At 39.7% G+C, this 20,628-nt stretch overlaps 2 protein-coding genes across 2 annotated transcripts in view; one reads left to right on the top strand and one right to left on the bottom strand.

Moving 5' to 3' along the window:
* The window catches only part of LOC105685112 (TWiK family of potassium channels protein 18-like), a 186,595-nt gene extending 169,106 nt beyond the window's left edge, over nt 1–17,489 (top strand). The window contains exons 6-8 of the mRNA XM_012398961.3: nt 10,886–11,091; nt 11,395–11,680; nt 11,947–17,489. Coding sequence (XP_012254384.1) covers nt 10,886–11,091; nt 11,395–11,680; nt 11,947–12,227 — 773 coding nt within the window. The 3' untranslated portion in view covers nt 12,228–17,489. The remainder of the gene's footprint in view (nt 1–10,885; nt 11,092–11,394; nt 11,681–11,946) is intronic.
* On the bottom strand, nt 4,510–9,099 carry LOC105685107. Its single transcript, XM_012398956.2, has 2 exons — nt 8,857–9,099; nt 4,510–8,722 (listed from the first exon to the last, which is right to left on the bottom strand). The coding sequence occupies exons 1-2, from the start codon at nt 8,974–8,976 to the stop codon at nt 4,673–4,675; spliced, it is 4,170 nt and encodes a 1,389-aa protein (XP_012254379.2). The 5' UTR covers nt 8,977–9,099; the 3' UTR covers nt 4,510–4,672.
* Nucleotides 17,490–20,628: the final 3,139 nt, after the last annotated feature.

Here is a 20,628-nt window from a genome sequence, read left to right as displayed (position 1 = left end):
CCACTAATTCAGCTTGATTCGCTTCTGCCAATATTCGTTCGCTCACCACCATTTTCCTGCCATCAGCTGATGCTCCGTTGATGATTTCTTTGCGCCCGGCTCTTCGCTCTATAGGCGAAGGGTTAATCCGTTTCTTTTTCGAGGATCGTTAATAGTTCGATATAGAACAACCCGCGCCGGAGGAACCGTTCGGTTACACCGAATCTTCGGTTTTCCTCCACGAGCAGGAGCAGCCGGTTGGTCGCGAGCTCGGTTTGGCCTGCCAAGGCTAAGCCTGCATTATAAGGGTTGACGAAGCATTAGCGACTTAACTTCGAAGGCGGGCTGCCGAGCTCGGCTTAATTTTCAGGGAATTGCTGTTAATTGGAATTACATCACACAGTGTCCTTTTCAACTCGATACGTATTTCAATTTCTATCCGTTTCTATCTATTTGTAAAAAAACTTGCGTTGAACTCTCGAATCGCGCAAGAAACGATCCTCGAGGACGTTTTCTCGATACTCGTCGTGACTTTCACGACGAGTCAACTCTTCACCCCTTTCACTTACGTCCACCAATACGTAGCAACTGCTTTCTTATCTTCGGTAGCTTCAAACTTATGTACCTCCCACATACCTATGTACAAAGTAGCTGGCTTTAAGTGAAACGCCGTGATATCTATAGAAAACTTTGAGTGTTACGGAAAAATGTTTAACACAAAAGTTGTAGTTTGAGAAAAAGAAAAGAAAATTAAGTGCCGATGAAATTGTTTTCGCATTACCTTGTCGAGGTTAAATCAAGGCTAACTTTTTTTTCTCTCTTTTAACAGAACACTATTTTCGATTTTGTAATCGGATGGTGTAAAAAGTTTTGCATGAAGAAATTAGCAAATTTTTTGACCCGGGGTCACGACTGCGGAGATATATTGCTCGAGGTGGAAGTCTCAATGCATCGAACGACTATCGTTATGGTGCTTGGACTTCTATTCGATTTAATGTTTACATTATTTTTGTTTCGAGTGGAAAGATGCCAACGGCAACAATGTTAACAGTAATAATGATGTTCACGAGAGGAAATAGAATGAGAAATTATTGTGATTGTTATACTAATTGTTGTTAGCTGAGAAAAAAGAGAATTTCTTCGTTCGATTTCATTTAATATACGGAAATGGGAAAGATGAGAAAAATAATACGATGTACCATTGGAGGAAAAGTCAATTACGACTGCATTTTGAAGGAACTATAGAGATGATGGAGAATCGTTTTGATTAAGATTCTCAGCTTTGTGAAAGATGCTTTGAGATCAGGATCAAACGACTTTCAGCTTTCGGAAGGTTTCATGATCAGGCTCCGCCAACTCCAGGAAACTGATATTGTTTAGTAAGCTCGAAAATTGCTAACACAAGTTTCACGCATCTAATTATCAAACACCCGAGAGTCCCTTTCGTTCTCTGACATTTTTTATCTTACTTTGATCGAGGGCGCGTCACGCGTCGAAAAAGGAGCTCTAAGCTGAGATCGCGACGTATTAAAATCAGAGATGATTGAGTTAACTCGCTAGTTCATACGTGTGTGAAGTGGCGAGGTATTTCTGAACCAACCTTGCGCTGGTAAAAGGTCGTTGGATATTTTTCGGGCCAGCTTAGATATTAACTGATTGCGCGGTAGGTACTGATGTATAAAATCTACCTTCCTCTCGCAATTCTCCGCTGAATACGACAAAGGGAATCTTAATAAGAAATCTTTGATCTTTTATCGCCCCCGACAAAATAATAAATCCAACGATGGCGGCGTACATCTCGCTTCCGTTCATCGATCGCCCTCTAGCCAACCAGCTCAACGTGAACATGACCACGTAATTTAATCATTATTTATGAATATAAATCGAAATCATGATATCAGATTAAATCGAGGAACCTGATATGAGGAACCGTTCGGTGCATAACTCATGCAGCTCTTTCTATATATTATCCTGTGCTCCTACTACGTGCATCAGACCATGAGCTCGAAGATTCACGGCTCGAATTATCGCTGGAAAAGATCAATATTGAATAGTACAGAAAAATGTTCCCTGTGGAACGCCGCACTCTGCCTTATTAGTTGATAAAATATGATGAAGGAGATAACCGAAGAAAATCAACGAAAGTACCCGAAAAATTCAATTTTCTTGGAGATTATGATAAAATGCAGATTTGCGTGAATCGTGATTTTCAGTCTTCGAAAGCATCGATACTGGAAGTTATATGTACAGTTTTCGGATATTTTATTTCTCCACCCTTACTTTGCGAAAGATAAATTCTCGACGGGTCAGAAATTTTCGAGCAATGCAGACTATGAGAGTAGAAGATGTGATCAGAATTTCAAGGGGGTTTCCGAATATTTTGTCACACTTCTCTAATTATTATACATCAGTATCCTTGATAATTCTCTTAAAGTATATTTTCCTGTCGTCAGCCTGAAATTTATCATCCAACGATTCTTCCAGATTTATGATCCGATAAACCTTATTCTTTTGAAACTTGAATTTCATGTAAATCATTACTATTCTTGGTCTAATCAACGAATAACGTTTATCCTATTTTAATCTTTCAGCCAATGAGATTTCAGAAAGGGTTTATCTGCCTCCTTTTTTGGTAAAAATCCAACTTCTTTGACCCTTTACTTCAACCCCATATTCGTCCTTTAACCTCAGCCCCAGCTATCCTAAGAGCAACGTCGCGATGAAGCTACGCGACAGCAAAGCACTTTGCTGATTGCCATCGGCGCCTATCGCCAGGTATCGCGATTCACGTACAGTCTAGATTGTTTATTCTACGAGCACATTTGCTTCAGCGTTGATTTCTTTTATACTCATCTTTTCTTAACAAGCTTATTTTTTTCAATAATCAAAGCTCAGCTCATATAGTAAAAAAACATTTCAACATCGTGTGTCATACGAGTAATGTAATAACATCGTTCCGCTGCAGATGCGCGATAAATCGTTTCGCGGATAGTCGAATAATGTCAGTATCTTGCGATTTCTTTTCATTACCTCTTTTCAAGGCAACTGAACCGTACGGCCACGGAGAACTGGCCACTGTTCACGTTGCAGTTGTATATTCAACCGTTTCCCCACACCATTTCAAACCCATTGGCCGAACCTCCGGTTGTTTAAATTTTCTCTTTTGTTCCAGCTGGATAATGAAGTTCTTTTTTCTCACGGATGTTTCGCGTTTCATAAAGCTAAAGTAATGATGTTAGATTCACGCCACATAAATTTGATAATAATTTGCGAGATCCGGTACCATTTTAAATCACAGTGTTTTTGGTGGACGCAATTTTTTGTTTTAATTAGTTTCAACGTTGCCACACACAGTTCAAATAACACGATGACTCAGAAGGAACAATGCGGTGAGTGGACTGAACGAATACCATTGCGAAGGTAAAATCAGTACGAAGATTGAGCCCAGAACACGGTGATTCAGCAGATGATTTCTAAAGATTCTAATGTTCAATTAGGTAAACTCTACACCAAAATTGAGATGCGAATTATTGCACTTGTGCGAATTCGTACTTCATTACCTCATATGAAAGCAACCCTGGTCGCTTCTCAGGGTTCTCGGTTCATCCTGCTCGTCTGTTGCTTTTTTCATCGTCGATAGTGGTACCTAAAGTCGGAGAACGAGGTTTCTAACGCGAGTTCTTGACGTTGTACATTTTCTATCATAACTGGCCCACAAAGTAAAACGTCCACGGTAAAGTGCACCTCAACATTTGTCTCAATGACCATTCATTCGTATACACCTTCGATTCAGCAAAGTATTTGAAAAAACAATTCTAGCAACTCCAGATTCGAGCTCGATAAACGATATCAGACACTCAAAGTTCTTTACAGGCATCGGTGTTCGAGTGTTCGAAATCCGACACAAAACGTCAACTTCTATTTCAGTCTGAACAGTGAAGACGATGTGGATGGACTGTATTCGAACTGTCAGAAATACTTCTGTTTTCGTTGAATCCAAATCATCGTCTCATCTAACATTCATCGATGTTCTAGAACCGGCTGTCCTAGCACGGTTGACCGACACGTGGAGCGAATTGCATATTGCCTTGGTCAAGTCAAAGCTTTGGCATACGATGATACTCGGATTACTGAAGGGTTTAAGTCCGTCGACGCATGTAACGTACGTAAGTACATACATCGTGCATATGCCTATTTGAACCAACTGTGAGCAAGATCTAAATCCGTTTGAACCTAAATGGAAGTGAAGTGGGCATGCACCTTCGGCACTGTGTAGATTCTACGTCGGATCTACAGATACATTACAAAGATTGAGCATAAATACGACGATGAACACGTGATCGACCATGTCTTTCTCAAAATGGCGGATCCAACATAACTGACGAAAATGGCGGACAAATGATTGATTCTCATAAAAAGTAGTGGGATACTGTTTCGAGGCTGTTGATCATCGATCGGACCATGAGAACTGAAAATTTGGATCGACGAATTCAAGATGAATTTGGGCTGGTATAAAAAAACACGTATCACTTATTTTGGGGTTCTCTTCATATTCATGACAAGTCTCGTCAAAATCGAAAGCGAATACTTCGTAGATGTTCCTTGCCAGTTGAATGAAAAAAAAACTAAAAATGTTGTGTCAGCTGGTAACGAGTCATAGGTAAACGTACTTCGTTGCTAAGATTGTTTGAGGCTAACCATTCCGCGATACCGAAAATTCTTTCTTTTCAATTCTTCTATTCGCAATATCGTTGACTGACATATAATTCATCGGTTGCATACCACGACCCGTTATTGCGATGTAAGGAATTATCTTTTTCAGCAGTTTCTTGGCTTTTGATGCGACGTTGTGTTTTTTCATGAAATGTTTGAAAAACCCTCTCAGGAATGTACCCTTGGTGTGATATCGATCGAAGGCAAAATCGTCGTTTTCTCGAAGCAGATTGGGATTTTCGGACAAATAAGTCATCAGCTCGTTGTAGTCCGGTCGTACATTGGCAGGTAAAGTATCGTAATCGAGAACCGTTTCTATCACTTCGCCGAGTGGTATTTCCTCGCGGAGGATGACCATTCCCACCCAAGTCCAAACGATGGGTAAGGCGCCGTTTCCTCTGGTGAGAATTTTGTTCTGGTAGTACTTCAGAGCAGCCATAACTTTGGGGTCCAAGGGCAACTTGTCACCCTGAGACGCAGCTTGGAAAATCATCTTCAGTAAGGCTCCGCGTGTCGTGTAATACGACGGGATGTCGATCCTCAACGATTCGAGCAGATTTGGCGTCCCGAGGAAAGATTTTATGGCATTGATTTTTTGCAGATCACTCTGATTATGCGGTGGTGGTAACGCTTTGATTAAACTCGCGGTATCCGGTTGCCAGTTGGGTTTATTACTCCGTTGAAACTCGCGAAAATGATTGTAGTAATCGTTCGGAACTTTGCTGAAAAGTGCTATTGTTCTGATGCTCTCCAAGTATGCGTTCAACTCCCTCATCAACAATGGCTCTGATTTCACCTGATTCGAAAGCATGAGTCTCTGGAGTACGGCGGTTAACAATGTGCCCTTGTTGGGATACGTAAGAGGATCAAAATTCGGACCCAAAATTTCTTGAACAGCCGAACCATCGTTCATCAGCTTCTGGATGGGATTATCCTCATCTCCCTCAAAATTTGGGAGCAACGTACCATACGGATTAACCGGATCCACTAGCTGCACCCAGTATTTCGGGTGGTAAATTGACAGCGTCGTAAATCCGGGAGGGATTTTTCGCGGGGGTTCCGAATCGACGCTGTTCGCGTTCGGATTATTTGGATCAAAAGTCACATGCAGTACGTCTGACAGGATTTTTCGTGAATCGACAACAACGGGAAACAGTGCTGTGGTGCTCAAGTAATCTATACCCTTCAGATAAAGTTGTATCAGTAGCGCTAATTCGGTGTTTTCCAATACTTTCGGGTGTTCCAGGGCATGTTCTAGTAGGTCGTCTATCAACGACACCGTCGTTGGATATTTGAACTTATCGACATCCTTCCCCAGTATCTCTTCGACGAAATCAGGACCGAACATTTGTTCAAGGGGTCTGAATATCGCTGGTAAATCAGGGAGTTCGTTTGCTTCGAATTGTTTTCCAGCCGAAAAACCCTTCAACAATGCCTTGATAGAAGGAAACTCAATTATATGCCCGAAATCACCCGGCACTCTGGGCTTCTCTGGTACAATGTACGGTGGCGCATCATCTGATGGAAACACGATGAAGATTTCTTGATCGTAGTAAATATTTGGTGGTAATACTGGCCCATCTCCAATTGGCTGGAACTGAGGCCCCATTTCCGTATATTCATTTTGTGCTTGGTCTTCTGGTACAAAATCTTGTGCGATTGTCGGTGGCAGAGCTGGTGGCCTGAACATAGGTTTTTTGTTCGAAAAATGTATCGGTGACATGACCACCGGTATGAGCGGTGGTCTGAATCCTTGAATGATAGTGAAAATCGGGGAAGGTTTCTCAACCGGTCCGAACGGTGGTCGTGGTTTGGGTTTCAATGTTGACGGCGGCTTTGGTTTCGGTAAAGAGGGCTTGGGTTTCGATATCGATACCGGCTTTGGCTTCGTGTCCGCTTCCGGTATTGCTGATGGTTTCGAAACGTAAGTGGGCATAGGCGTCTGTTCCGTAGTGTCCACCAGTAACGGATGCTCGGACCAACCGTCAGGGTTTATTGGGCTGTTCACTGACAATGTGGGCTGAGAAAATTCTTCCAACGGTTCATGTGTTATCGTCGTCTGAAGGAACGATTCATTGTCAGATTCATTGGGATATTCAGGTTTGTGAATTGGCTCTTGGTAGTCGGTTGATATTGGTGGAAGACTTGGTATTGTAGGATTCGAAGACTCGAAAATCATATCGCCGGTAGTCTGTGTAACGTTCGATGTCGATTGGTAATCAAGATCGATCGAGTTGTTTGGAGGATTTGGACACTCAACGTAAGTAACGTCATGATAGCACTCAACGGAATTGTTCATCGTCGTAACGACAGATTTGACTAATTCTTTTATGATCGTTACCACGCTGGATGGCATGTTGATGTGATCGGCATCTTGCATCTTGAGAGCGTCCACAAATACATTCAGCAAGCATTGCATTGGACGATTGCAATTGTTCTTATCTTCGTTCAGGATAATTGACTGTAGAATCATCGGAGCATCTAAATCACTTTTGAAATAGTTTTCAAGTTGCATAACTAGTACGGTCTTATCGAAATAAGGGTCCTCTATTTCTAGGAATTTAAGTAGAGTGAGGAAATCTATATTTGGGGATACACTGAGCCCAAAAATATCCAGTTCACGTTTGGACGTCAAGATTGACAGTAGCTTTGACGCTACAGTTTTTATTTCGTGCTTCACAATCGTCCCTTGTATTCTGGTCAACAAGGCGATCAATAAATCAAGTGGTTTATTGTAAACGTATTTGTTGATACGCTGCAAAATATCCTTATTCGTTCGTTGAAGATAAGCAATCATTTTGGTCTTTAGTTGATTCATTTCTGGGATGGCCGGATCATTCGGTACGATAGAAAATAATAGCGGCACATTCAAATCTTTGTCCAAAAGCTTTTCCATGTCTTCATGGTATTCGTCAGGAACAGCGTTCGAAGCGTCTTTGAGGTGCAACAATATGTACAGCAATGCAGTTCTATCCATGTCCGAAGTGTCTTTTCGATTCAGCAATTCGATTATTGCGGAAAATATGACATCATACGGGTTACCGTAAGGAATCCGGTTCACAATTTTGTTCCAGTTTGTGAGCTGATTTTCTTGGGTAATATCCCAAATGTAATTGACGTATTCTTCGAGAACAGGATTCAGCTTAGCGATTGGCATGTTCACTAAGATGGCGCCGAATAATTTCTGGGTTAATACCATTTGGCGATCCCTCAACTTACCGAATATGTTGACAAACACTGGCCCGATTGTATTCTTGGTAATTATAGAAGCTTCGTCGAACGGCTCGAGTTCATCCGCGGCAACCTTATTCTTGCACGTATCAATCACCTCTGGATCTATGTCTGTCAAAAAGTCTGCAGGCTCTTCGATGAAAGACAAAAGCTCCTCGATGTCAACGTGATTATCGTCGATCTGGTTCACCCAAAATTTGCAACTGCACGCCAAATAAACGGGCACTTGTTTGACCAACGCTTGCATTACTACCCTGAACTGAGTCTTCTTATCCGCACCTTGTATTTTTTTGAGAACCGGTAAGAGATTGAACATGTAGACATGTTTGTGTATCAACGATTGAAGTATCAGATTGAGCGAAGAATACTGGTCGATTGTCAATCCGTTGTTCGGAGCATTGAGTATTTGTCCGAAGACTTTGATTATATTACCACGAAAGACGACGCAGCCGTACAATTTGGCTTCGAGCCCACTGACCGTTGAATCTTTACCCGAGTCCTTGTACGTTACGTGGCCCAAGAGGCTCGCGATGTCGGAGTTCTGGGGAACGTTATTGTTCATATTCACATTTAAATCACGTTTTTTGCTCTCCGGTTCAGTTTTCTTGAAATTCGATTGTCTGCGATGTGACCGGGAAAGAGTAGTCGGAGGTGCGGATCGTCGAAGACCATAATTTACATTCTCATTTATCGCAGCGTTGTAGATCGGTTCGGTATCCAATAACAATTTACCATTGTCATCGTGTTCGAATGCTCTAAAGTTGGGAGCCGGTTCCCTCCATTTCAATCTGCGATAAGCCTGTAAATATTGAATTTATGAGTCACGGCTCACGCACACATGCGAAAGAATTTTCAGTAATTGACAAACCGTTGTTAGCCGTAATAAATAAACTTTTGTAACAAAGATCAAAAAGCACTATCGGTAATACTTACGGCTAACGTGCGCGATCGATCACCGGACGCGGATTGAAATAATGGAAAACAAGCAATAAAGATGTGCGCAATCACGAGGACTTTAAAAAGTCGAAATCGTGTCGTCCGGTGGTCCAACATATCGAGTTTACCCCCCAAAAGACTTCAATTGGTTTCACAGCAATTCGCTCCGTCCTGCAGTACATATAATATCCATACGTTGATGGAGGTAGGTAGATTCGTGAACAGAGACTGGGGCCAGGGACACCCTTACTCCGTATTTTATACGCGTCAATAATCGGTAAAGTGCATATACATGAAACAGCTCAACGTCATGCGGTTACAATTATACGCGGATCTATATACGAGTAGAGCAGAAGCTGGCTGGCTAGCTGACTCTGCGCAACCGTGTTATTGCGGGACGATTATTAAGTTTCGGTATCAAACCCTCCCACCTTCCACGTACCTTTGCGAACGTATGTACGAGACGATATTGAATTTCATTTGGGAGCTACATCTTCGAACATCCGACAAATTATCTACTTGTGGCATTTCCGATCGAACGCGTAATCTCATTCATGTGTTGTTTCACGAATGTTCTGTCCGTTGATATGGATTTTCACGACAAATCGATTTTTTATAGTCTTCCAAGTTTTTTGGTACTCCGAAATGGTTGAAAGAAGTATGAATTTTACTCGCTCTGCACTTGATACATTTCCAACACGATTTTAATTTTCAACTATAATTAGTACCGCCGTGGATCGGAGAGAGTGCTTGACTGTGATATTAGTAATATATTGAATGAACATTGAATAATCTGTAATTAGCTTTTATAATCAAGTAGATCAAATCACTATAAATCCTACCTTCGTATCTAATCCGTCAGTGTTCGGAGTTATCGAACCCTAACGAATCATGGTACGTATATAGTTCACTGCAATTCAATTACCTCCATCATGCATTTTGAACACTATATATACATATATATTTGGTCAGTTACGACGCAATCAATGCGTGATCTTTCAACGTGACTTGATCGGGGATGCGTTTGATTACTAAAATAACTGAAAAGCCGATGAGGTTCAATTTGGTCATTTTTTTCCAATTAAATCACCTGTAACGCGGACGTATTGAAAAAAAAAAACCTGAACTGGAAAGCATTCCAAACTCTCTCTAGGTGCAGTTCCCTCTCCGCATCCTCCTCTGAAAATTTCATGATATATCATTATGGCGCAAAAAAACTTGCCCTTTTTTTTCAGAAAAAATCGATGTTGCGTTGCAGCGAATCTATCATATATTCATCGGTAGAATGCACGGGAAGAGAGGGGGGTAGTTAATTACGCGGAGGTAATATGTTAAGATTCGGATGAAAGATAATAAATTTTCCGTACCATTAAATGCGCGATCGAAAGTGCAGCGATTCGACGTTTAGATGGCATAGGAGTGACCCGAAACATATTATTATTGAATTAAGTTTAACTCTTTTCAATATCAAGGTTCGTTGAATGTTTGTCCTGAAGCCAAGAATTATACGCATACAATAGGTTTCGACGTTGAAGCGAATCGTTCATCGTCATGATTCGATGGCGGACTATACAATCTTCGAAAGTCCAGTATTTTTCGAAGTTTGGAAAGAAATGTAATTCGAAAAATGTGAGATCGTATTTGAAATTCAGCTCGGCTCTTCCACTGTTTGTATCTTGTGAATATATAACGGTGCAAAATCTTTGTTCTTTAGGGGGAATTATTCGTAGCCGAATCCCAATTATTACGTTTAACAACGTTTTCATATCAATGTTCAATTAAATGATAAAAGCAATAAATGTATGCCAACTACGCGTATGCCATTAAAAATCAACCTGCCGGATTTAACTTGAGATTCATTCAGTATATCAAGAGATATGAGCGGTGAATATACATTTGTCACCTACGAAGCGAATCCCAACCAATTTTCACCGACTTGCCATTCAAAAAAGTGGTGAAATGAATGAAGAAAGAAAAACAGATTTATATAAATTAAGCGCAATGTGAAAAAGTGTTTTTTCATCAGGTTACGGAAGCATCGCTCCCAGGTCAACTTGGGGAAAGGCTGCGACCATGGGGTACGCCACATTGGGAATTCCCCTGACCCTCGTCTATCTCTCGAGTGCTGGGGGACTTCTGTCCAGATGTGCGCGAGGCGTTTTCACCAGAGCTCTTTGCTGTTGCCTCTGTTCGAATTGCGGATACTGCTGTTACGACGAAAGAAGAATGCAGGTTAGCAGTTGTCCATTTCAAAAGACCAAAATTATTCAACAGAGTTGATCCGAATGAATGTCCGCGTCATGTGAAAGATACCATCCGATCGAATACCTCAACACGAAAACCGAGTCTAGGCTCAAGCCGTCGACAATAATTTTCAGTAAAAAAGCTTTCGATGTCATACGCGAAAAATCTCGTTCGATTAGTCACCCAGTTTTTCTCGCGACTGTGACGCAAAATTTTCTATGCCTTACACGTTTTTCATCCCCATGTACTCAGCGAATGATATAATAGCCGTTGTGCGATGATGATGTGCAGGAAAAAGAGAGACGCATGAGAAAGAAACGACAGCAAGAAGAACTGGCCCAACAACAGCAACAACTCCAACTGCAAGAACCGTTTTACGTCAGAGCAAACGCTTCGGCTCTCTCGAACGCAGTTGAGGTGAAGACAAGCCCTAAAGACGAAGTGTCCAGTCTTGGCTCAGGGGATCGGCCGAATGTCACCATACTAGCCCCGATCAGCATCTGCCTCGGTGCCATGCTCTGTTACATCATAGCTGGAGCCTTCGCTTTACATAATCTCGAGGAATGGGCCTTCATAGGTGAGACAATCCGACTCAGATACTATCTCGAAAAAAGGTGATTTTGTCAAAAAGATCCCATCTAAAGAAATCCCCGTCAAAATGCGATGCACATTTCACCCAACCACGTTCTACATCTAAAGCAATAATAATTCGAATGATGAGTTACATTTTTCACTTGATCAATAAAGGTTCTCATACCTATACGGTTGAGTCGATGAAAATGTTTGTATTACAATAAAGTATATGATAACGGGCATTTGACAAAAAACTTTTCTCATTTTCAGACGCTTGTTACTTCTGCTTTATGAGCCTCAGCACAATCGGCTTCGGAAATATGGTTCCAGGTTCCTACCCTCGCTACATTCTTAACGATTCCCGTAACGTAACGGTGTGGTTTTGCTCCTGTTATATAATGTCAGGAATGGCGTTAACAGCTATGTGCTTTAACATTCTCCACGACGAGATCGTGCATCGACTGAATCATCACATCGAGAAACAGGAACCTGTTAAAGTAACTCAGAGTGTTGACGAACTGGTCACCGATCCCTTCTCCTTGACCTCGTGACAATTTCCGGCTAGTACACTTTGTCACAGAAACGTCACCGAAGAGACACTGTGCGGCGACACCCCGACTAGCATATTCACTCATGAAAATGACATTAACATTTTGAAGGACTCGTACAACCAGGTCGACGTAACTAGGGATTGTCAGCCAGGTTTGAAACTCGAAGAACAATTGCTTCCGATTTCTGCGGTCTACACTCTTCCGGAAGTCGACGAGGAAGCCGAAGAAAACACGGAGATGTAAACCATTAAAACGTGTGACGATTAAGTCTTCGGATATTCTTTCGGTCATCTCCGGCTCTGCGTATCTAAATTTCAGTGCCGTGTTGAAACTGTCCAGTTTTTAAGACATCATTTGTAAAACGGCTCAAAAACTGTGGCAACGTACGAATGTTTTTTGTGGCTCACTTGCATCTATTTCATTTTCCGCCCTCACCTCCTACCGTTCACATTCATGATATTTACAATAAACGCACATTTAAATATCTACTGAACCATTCACTAAAATTTGTAGCCGGTGTGTCCATCCCACGAATCGCGCTAAAAGCCAATCACATTTATTTCCCATGAAACATCAAACGTTATGAAGTATGCTGACACTTATCCTAGTTTCATTTTGCCGACGACTATGAATGCGTTTATTACAAAGTAACGAATCCATTTCGCAAATGATGAAATCCACGTGTCAGGGTTTCGCAATATATTATCCGATAATCGAACTGATTCTCTTCCAATTTTCTAGTATTAACTGTACACGTGCACGCGCTGATTGTGTACGTAAAATAAAAAAATTTTACGGTATCGGAAATGGCAAATCTTCCACGAGATTTTCAATGATTTTTCCCAACATGTCATGGTCTTGTCGAGCAAGGTAATATCGCCGCAGTTGATTCAGTTTGGATCCGTAGAGACATATGTCGTGATTGTGAAATAAAACCGTCCAATTACTGCGACTTCGGAAAATACGTAAGCGGAAATTGCTGACAGACGTCAAATCACGACACGAGACTTTATTCGCATTCGTCGGTTATTTCTCAGTATTTTCTTATTCAATGTTACTTCCCGTCGTCGTTCAATTCTTTGAATCGATGTTCAGATTTCAACGGAATACAGGTTGTATATTCATGCCTCTCAAATACAGCGTAGTACAGCTCCATTAAATCTTGTGCCCAAAACAAAAAAAACGTCTAATAACCTACAGCAATTGTATATGAATAAATAATAATAATTATGGCATAATTGACGGGATAAGAAGAATTTCGCGTTTAGAAGGACTATCCACGTTATTGAATATTCGTATGTTCGAATTAATGTATGGTAACAAATGATAGGATAAAAATCAAACATATATATAGTTATCAAATAATAGAGGCAGCGTATGGATTTTATTTCTTAACATATCATAAATTAAGACACGATAGTGTAACCGTTAATTGTATGTACATATACGTGGTAAGATTGCAAAAGTGATGTGCACGCGAGAAAATGAAAAAAAAAAAACCAGAAACAAACTGACAATCGATAATTGACGTTCAACGTGCCACTGCGATTAATGAAGTGACTATGCTAAGATAAATTTGTAAATATTGTACATAAACGAGAACATTTATGTATGTGAGAGCGAATGAAATTGGACTGGGAAAGAACTGTGCGTAGATAAAGCACGCGGAGTGCATTACATGTAAAATTAACCTTTTCTACATTTCGTCGATAGGTTGAAAACTTAATAGAATTTAAAAATATTCGTACACTGAATTCTGGTTGATGAATTTGTCACGAGTTAAAGAATTCTCATATTGCTAATCTGCACGATTCACGTCCAATTGCAGATCGACATAATTGTAACGTCACAAATCAATTCCACAAATTTGGCACACTGCGCCACCGTGCAATGAACTGACCGTTTTGAGTGGCTTGTAATCTTCAATTATCTACAAAGTAAATATATCACCGATGTTTTTAATAAATCAAATCCATTTAACAATTGAAAAAAAAAAAAATCAATTCAAACCCCCAGCTCGATGAAAAATTAAATGAAGTTTCTATTATAGCGTAGACAAAACTTGAAACTCTTTCCTTTTTTTTCTATGTCACAATTTTAAGAATCCTACAATGCATCAACGCTGTTCGTCGTAAATTCACTGTTAAAAATATAATTTGAAAACAAGTTCGTGGGATTGATTTTTTTTATTCGCATCTAAAACGCCTTCCTTTATCTATCAGCACGATCACATATCGCGTAATTGCGGCCATGGTTCTCAAGCAATTTTAAAACTTACCTATTCCCTCTCGCCTATCAAAACCACAATTGGTTCAGGTAAAAAACTTCAATTGTCAACGCAATTACGAAAGTGTCCGAAGAGTCAGATTCGATGCCATGTCGTGGGTTAGACGGAAGCATTTTTAATGTTCTCACAGGAAAGACGAATAAGTTCTTTGAAAAATTTGTGGCCTCCTGATAATTTCATGGAAATTTCTGTGTAGCTGATTGCGATTAATTTTCATTAATCATTACATAACAGATACTTTCTCAAGATTCTGGTTTCTCATTACTTTATTCTCCCCAGGGAAATATGAGAACTTGTATAAGACCTTGCGGTCAGTTGCAAAACTTCCGTCGCCAATTTCAGGGCGAAAATTCCAATAAAACTCCATCCCCAAGGGGGTTATTCTTCTTCATACTTAAGACGAGAACTCTGCGTCTTTGTAATAATCAGAATAAGAATATTAATAATAATCATAATAATGTAGAGAATTGTCGACTATATTGTTTACCCCCCGATTTTCCGCCTCGCAACAATACGGGCGTTGTACCAACGGAATCCCGAACACACCGATATCTGTCTCCACGCTACACCTATGCAACATACATATGTGTACGTTATCCTTTCACCTACATTGAAACAACAAATCAATATAACGAGGGAATTGTCTGAATTGTTGTTGGTGAATACGGCGCGCGTAACGACGAAGCTCGTAAAAATAATATCCGTGTCACCCACCTTTGACAACCGGCATCAAATTCAATGATTGTTCAACCAGCGCTCTCGTTGGAATTCCTCCAAAAATCCATGCGAAGAACTTTCTGGAATTTTATTGTGGACCGACTGTTATTACTATTCTTATTCGACATCAACGCGTTATACTCGGGGATCCAGTTGTCACCACCATCGAGACGACGTACTTCCCGACTCACAATCAGATATTACAAAGATCACCGGGCATTTTTTTTTTTTCTCCTGTGTAATAATATTAACCCCTGTAGGACGCGAATTTCGTTCAAATATTTGACAATGTAGATCCAGCCCAATATATCAACACATTTTTGTCGATTTGTATGGAAGCTTTAAACCTCAAAATGCCAGCCCGTTAAGGGTTCAGTGAGAGCTGAAAAAGGAACGCGTATAAACAACAAAATGAGGGGATAACATAAGGACCTACTTCAAAAGTGAACGTAGTTCGAGGAATGAAAATTATGTTGATCAAGTGGCACGTTCTCCAAAGGTTCAATATTTAAAATTGTTTTCATTCCTGAGGGTTGAATTTCCCAGAAGTGTGTAGAGTTTCTGTCAGAAGGGCTAATTATTTGTAAATTCGAACAATCAATAATACATAACTCCTAGACGAAGTCGAATCTTATCAGGTCAGTTAATCCGTGCGGATGAAATTTTCGAGTCGTTCGGTGTGTTCGATTTGTCAGTTTTTCAACGATATAATTACGTATCCCCTCTCCGTGAGAGATAAATTATCAATTTTATCAGGTTAATTATAGAATCCTCCGATTCGATGATGGAATTACGTGCTATTGGCGTGTCCGAATTTCTACCGGTATTCGGAATTTATCACCCTCGTGCGATCACCAGCGTATACAATCAAAGGTCCATCGAACGTATAATATAAATAGCATATTGATTGAAACTTTAGTCACGTAATTACCTTCACCGTGTGGATCGGATGAAATAGCTCCGAGTGTCAAATATCGCGATGCACATGGTTTTATAGTTAACGAGAGATTCGCGCCATTAATGGGCTCGTATAATACACCCATCAAATATTCATACTCTATCGAAAGCGCTAAAGTCAGTCTATTACGTGCTTTGTGAAAATTTCTATCACGCCTTTGAATAATCATCATTGCATATCCATTAACCGCACAGTTTTATCCTAGAATATCCAAAAACTTTGTTCTATCAACTTTACCTTTCCCCCTTCAAATTATTTCATCAGGCGACGATAAGTTTTGATCGGATTGGCACGAACTCGATTGATCAATTAAGCTACTGAGATCGTTGAGATCGCAAAATGTAAAAGTGACTGAATTCAGGGGAAATTTCTTTTCGTTTTTCTGCTGAACGACGATTTTATAATCGATGGAAAAATAAATCTCACATTCTTCCCTATTCGAATTCCATCTATCGAATGTCGTACAGCGTGTTGTAACCGATGAATTTCAGATGAAATTAATTTGAGACGTTAATTGTTGAGAAGCAACGACCGGTGAAAACCGCTTTTCATCCACGATAAAAAAAAAGGAGAAAAAAAAAACCGAACAAAACAAGAATAATAAAATAACACCCAGTTGAAATCTTTATCGACACTGAACATGTAATAATAACGATGCATAAAAAATTTGCGATACGACCGGCGATGTTATAACGTCTTGATGTTATATCGTTGATGAGTATTATACGGAAATGTCGCCACGATAGAATCATATCGTAAAATTAAATGGCCCGTAGGGACATTTAACTCCGAATACTTACCTAGTTCCGGAAGGTTGAACGTATAAAACTTCTTTTCACCGTTCTATATCATTCTGAAAAAAACAATTTCGAAAAAGTAAGAAAGAAAAAGACAGAAATGGAAAAAATTATAGCGGTAAAAAATGATTAATATAAAATAGAAACATAAGGCGTTTGAAATTTATGGGCCTGTGATGAAAATTATTCAACGGTCTGTAAATCAATTGTATATATATTTAATAGATATTAATTCTTATGGCTGCCATTGATAATGATCGTATAAAAATCGGTCCAATCAATATGTAACGATGATTAATTTATAAGTATAAGTAATTGAAGGTTCGATTTGCTGAGTGAAAAATATGAGGAAGAAGGTCCCCGAAAGAAAATATGAACTTACTGCGCGCGTGTGCTAGGGTGTGCTGAATCGCGGAGATTCGTGGGGCTATGAATAAAGATAAACTGATCAGTAGTAGTACGAATTGCGTGTAATAATTGTGTCATAATAAATTACAGATAAGTACTATATAATATAGATATAAATGAATGTTATAATGAATAAATAATTACCACTTGTATACATAAGAATTCTACATTGAAAAATATTTGTACATATTTGACACCCAGAAAACACTGTAAAATACACAAACGATAATCTAAACGTACGTCTGTATAATCATTTGTCAAGCATAATGTATCTTAGATAATACATTATTACGGTGGTCGTTTGTACGGGCCTTTCAAAATTCTTATGCTCCCAGGGACTTCTAAGGTGATAAAGAGAATTTCCCATAAATTTGACTTTCTTATCTCAATGCCGAGATAGTTTGTTTCGTGACCAAAGTTTCGTATGCGAAAATAATGCGAGAATAACTTTTTTCAGTTCGAAATTTTATGAATAATTGATTGATTCGCACTTACGATAATGACGAATAGATATTTTTGCGTAGAACCGAAGGCTCACACTAAAGCTCTGATGTAGAAAATTTTACAAAAAATGAATTCAAAAGTATTCATTTCGGAGCTCAGATAGTAAGCATAAATTTCAAGGGTTTTTTTTTCATCAATTCAGATGCGTTCGAGTCCGCGTAAGCGTAAATATTTTTCAACACCCTTACCGAAGACCACCCTAATATATGTTAATATATAGGTCAATCCACGTGAAACGTACATGGATAAATAAAATTTCTTTTTCTTTTTATTTTCGATTCATTTCCGCACTGATTCAATTTTGGCTAACTTTGAACTGCTTCGTATTGAAACCGAGAATTTCAAGAGATCCAAATTTCACACTAATACTCGGATAGGTAATAATGGAAGAAAGTTTGGCGAAAAGAAACAATTTAGGCCACATACATTTCATGTGGAAGGATCGATATAATATGTATATGAATACGGAATAAAATAATACCGGAATTAAGACTTGCGGTTTTGAATTAACGTTGAAATATTATTGATTTCGGACCTTTCTCTGCATAATGGAATGTTTTGACTGCAATTTCAGGTAGTGAAATAAACATTTCACATCTCCTACTTATGAATTTTAAATATCCTGAATTACTAAATGTATGAACGATTGATTCGACGATGATATTTGCATGCTTATTTCAAGCTATAATGTGGACGCCAGCTGCAGCAATGAAAATTCTCTTGCGCTCGATGCAAATATCCCAACATATCTCTATTCAATTATTTGCCGGTAAAAGCCTTATCGCAGAAACAGTATTGAGATCAAACTGATTGAAATTAGCATTCCCCAAATTTTGGATGCAATTGTACGCTTTCAGAGGGTTTGAAGTTTAATGCTCACATACATGCTACGTAGAAATGTGCTTCGGAATTATCCAACAATCTGTGATGTTGTTAACCGGTATTTAATGATACGATATAATTACGTAACCTCACGGTAATGACGTGTACGAAGGCAACATAATTTACATATTCGGTGAGCTATAGTTCTTGGTGAGGATTAAATTGGTTCGAGTCACTTTGCTATGGCTCGAATACGAGTTCAGGCCATTAAATGTACAACGATTTGACGAAATAATTGAACGGAATTATGGAATTCGAATATAGTGACGCGAATATGTGGTACCATGGATGAAATCTATGGCGGTACTACGCGAAACACATTACCATATTTTTATTAATTCATAATTCAATTATTCTCAGACGGACTGTATATCGGTGAGGAATTTCCATATTCACCTATTTTCATCTTTACTTCTTGATTTGAACGATATCCAAGGAGAGATAATAGGAGCGTCCGAAATAGGTGGAGCCTAATTGACGTCACCCAACAGTGATTTTCAAATCAGAGAAATTCTAATTTCTCCATTTTTGAAGAGACGACTGATTGATTAAGATATGGGCATTTGTCTTCGAGCGAGACTGGAAGGAAGTAAAACACCTGACACCGGTTGGCCGGTAAAATTATGTGCTCGGCAATAACATCACTTTACGTTCTCTGGCTAAGATGGCTTTGACTTTCGATAACTCCTGATACATCGTCTGAAAAATTGTGGTGTGCGCGAGCGAGAAGAAATCGGGTCCATTCGGCTTATCTTAGGTACTCGGATAGTACGTATTTCCCCTGCCTACGCCCGAACATATTCAGGATAGGTCGATCCGATCAAACGATGTATTCTTGCAATTTCGCCTGGTTACATCGACAATTTATGACTCGATTTCGATTCCATTTCACGCCACAGTTTGTTTACTTATCGGCATCAATAGTTCGCACGTATACCTGTACAACTGCTGCTCGAGATATTACATTTATTTTGTAACGCCCACCAGGGAATGATACATCATTTCGTGAAAAATGTGTACATTTATATTCCTGTAAAAATAACAGAAGCAGCGTCGTCACGCTACACGCTATCAGATGCTATATTTTCAGATCTGATTCGGGGCTTAGCTGCAATTTAAGTGACAAAGCTCGTTTTTTCATTTTCCGAACATTTTGGGAACCTTATTGACTGTTTGTTCAAAATTATCAGTCCCAAAAAGTGTGATACGTGGTTCCAATGATTTCAAAATGAGTAGTCTACTCAAAATGACGATGTAAGATGAAATCAATGAATTAGTATTAATAATTCATCACTTTCGGAAGTCAATTTATCACCGGTCACTGAAATGGGCAAGTCTACACGGTGTCCCCAGGTTTGCTGCGAACTCCGATTCAGCGGATGCCTAGTAAAATGGCCGCGCTCTGGAATTGGCTGCAGCTCGGCTCGTAAATTCGGTTTTTCGTCGCCAAATCGCAACTATCACTTGTGAGATTCACCTAAATGATCGATGAGATCGGCTCGAAGGGAGCTCTGGTAAGTATTTTGGTTTATTTTCTGTAAATAGTGTGTATTTCATGAAAGTATTGCACCTGCTCATGTGCTTCGAGTAAGTATCGGTAAGACCCGATCCGCGCCGTCTGCATCACACTTCACTAAGTTTTTCCGAGCAGTTTCGGACCGATCCATTGTTTCACGAGGCTGAATCACAAAGGCGCACAGGGTCATGAGAAAATGGGATATGACGAGGGTCGCTGGGATAGCTATAAGTTTTTCAAACGATCCGCGGTATACCTACGGTAGATTTCACCCAATTGCAGCAAGTGTTTCATCCGCACTCTACCTTGCCAGCTGCAGAATCTTTTTTATT

Source organism: Athalia rosae, chromosome 2 (assembly GCF_917208135.1).
Source record: "Athalia rosae chromosome 2, iyAthRosa1.1, whole genome shotgun sequence".
Lineage (NCBI taxonomy): Eukaryota > Metazoa > Arthropoda > Insecta > Hymenoptera > Athaliidae > Athalia > Athalia rosae.
The sequence above is the reverse complement of the archived record's forward strand: the minus strand, read 5'-3'. Positions and strand labels throughout refer to the sequence as shown.

Coding starts and splice junctions, on each gene's coding strand:
- LOC105685107 (XM_012398956.2), bottom strand. CDS start 8,976: ATGTTGGACCACCGGACGACACGATTTCGACTTTTTAAAGTCCTCGTG. Junction 8,723..8,856: donor ATCGATCGCGCACGTTAGCC/GTAAGTATTACC, acceptor CAATATTTACAG/GCTTATCGCAGATTGAAATG.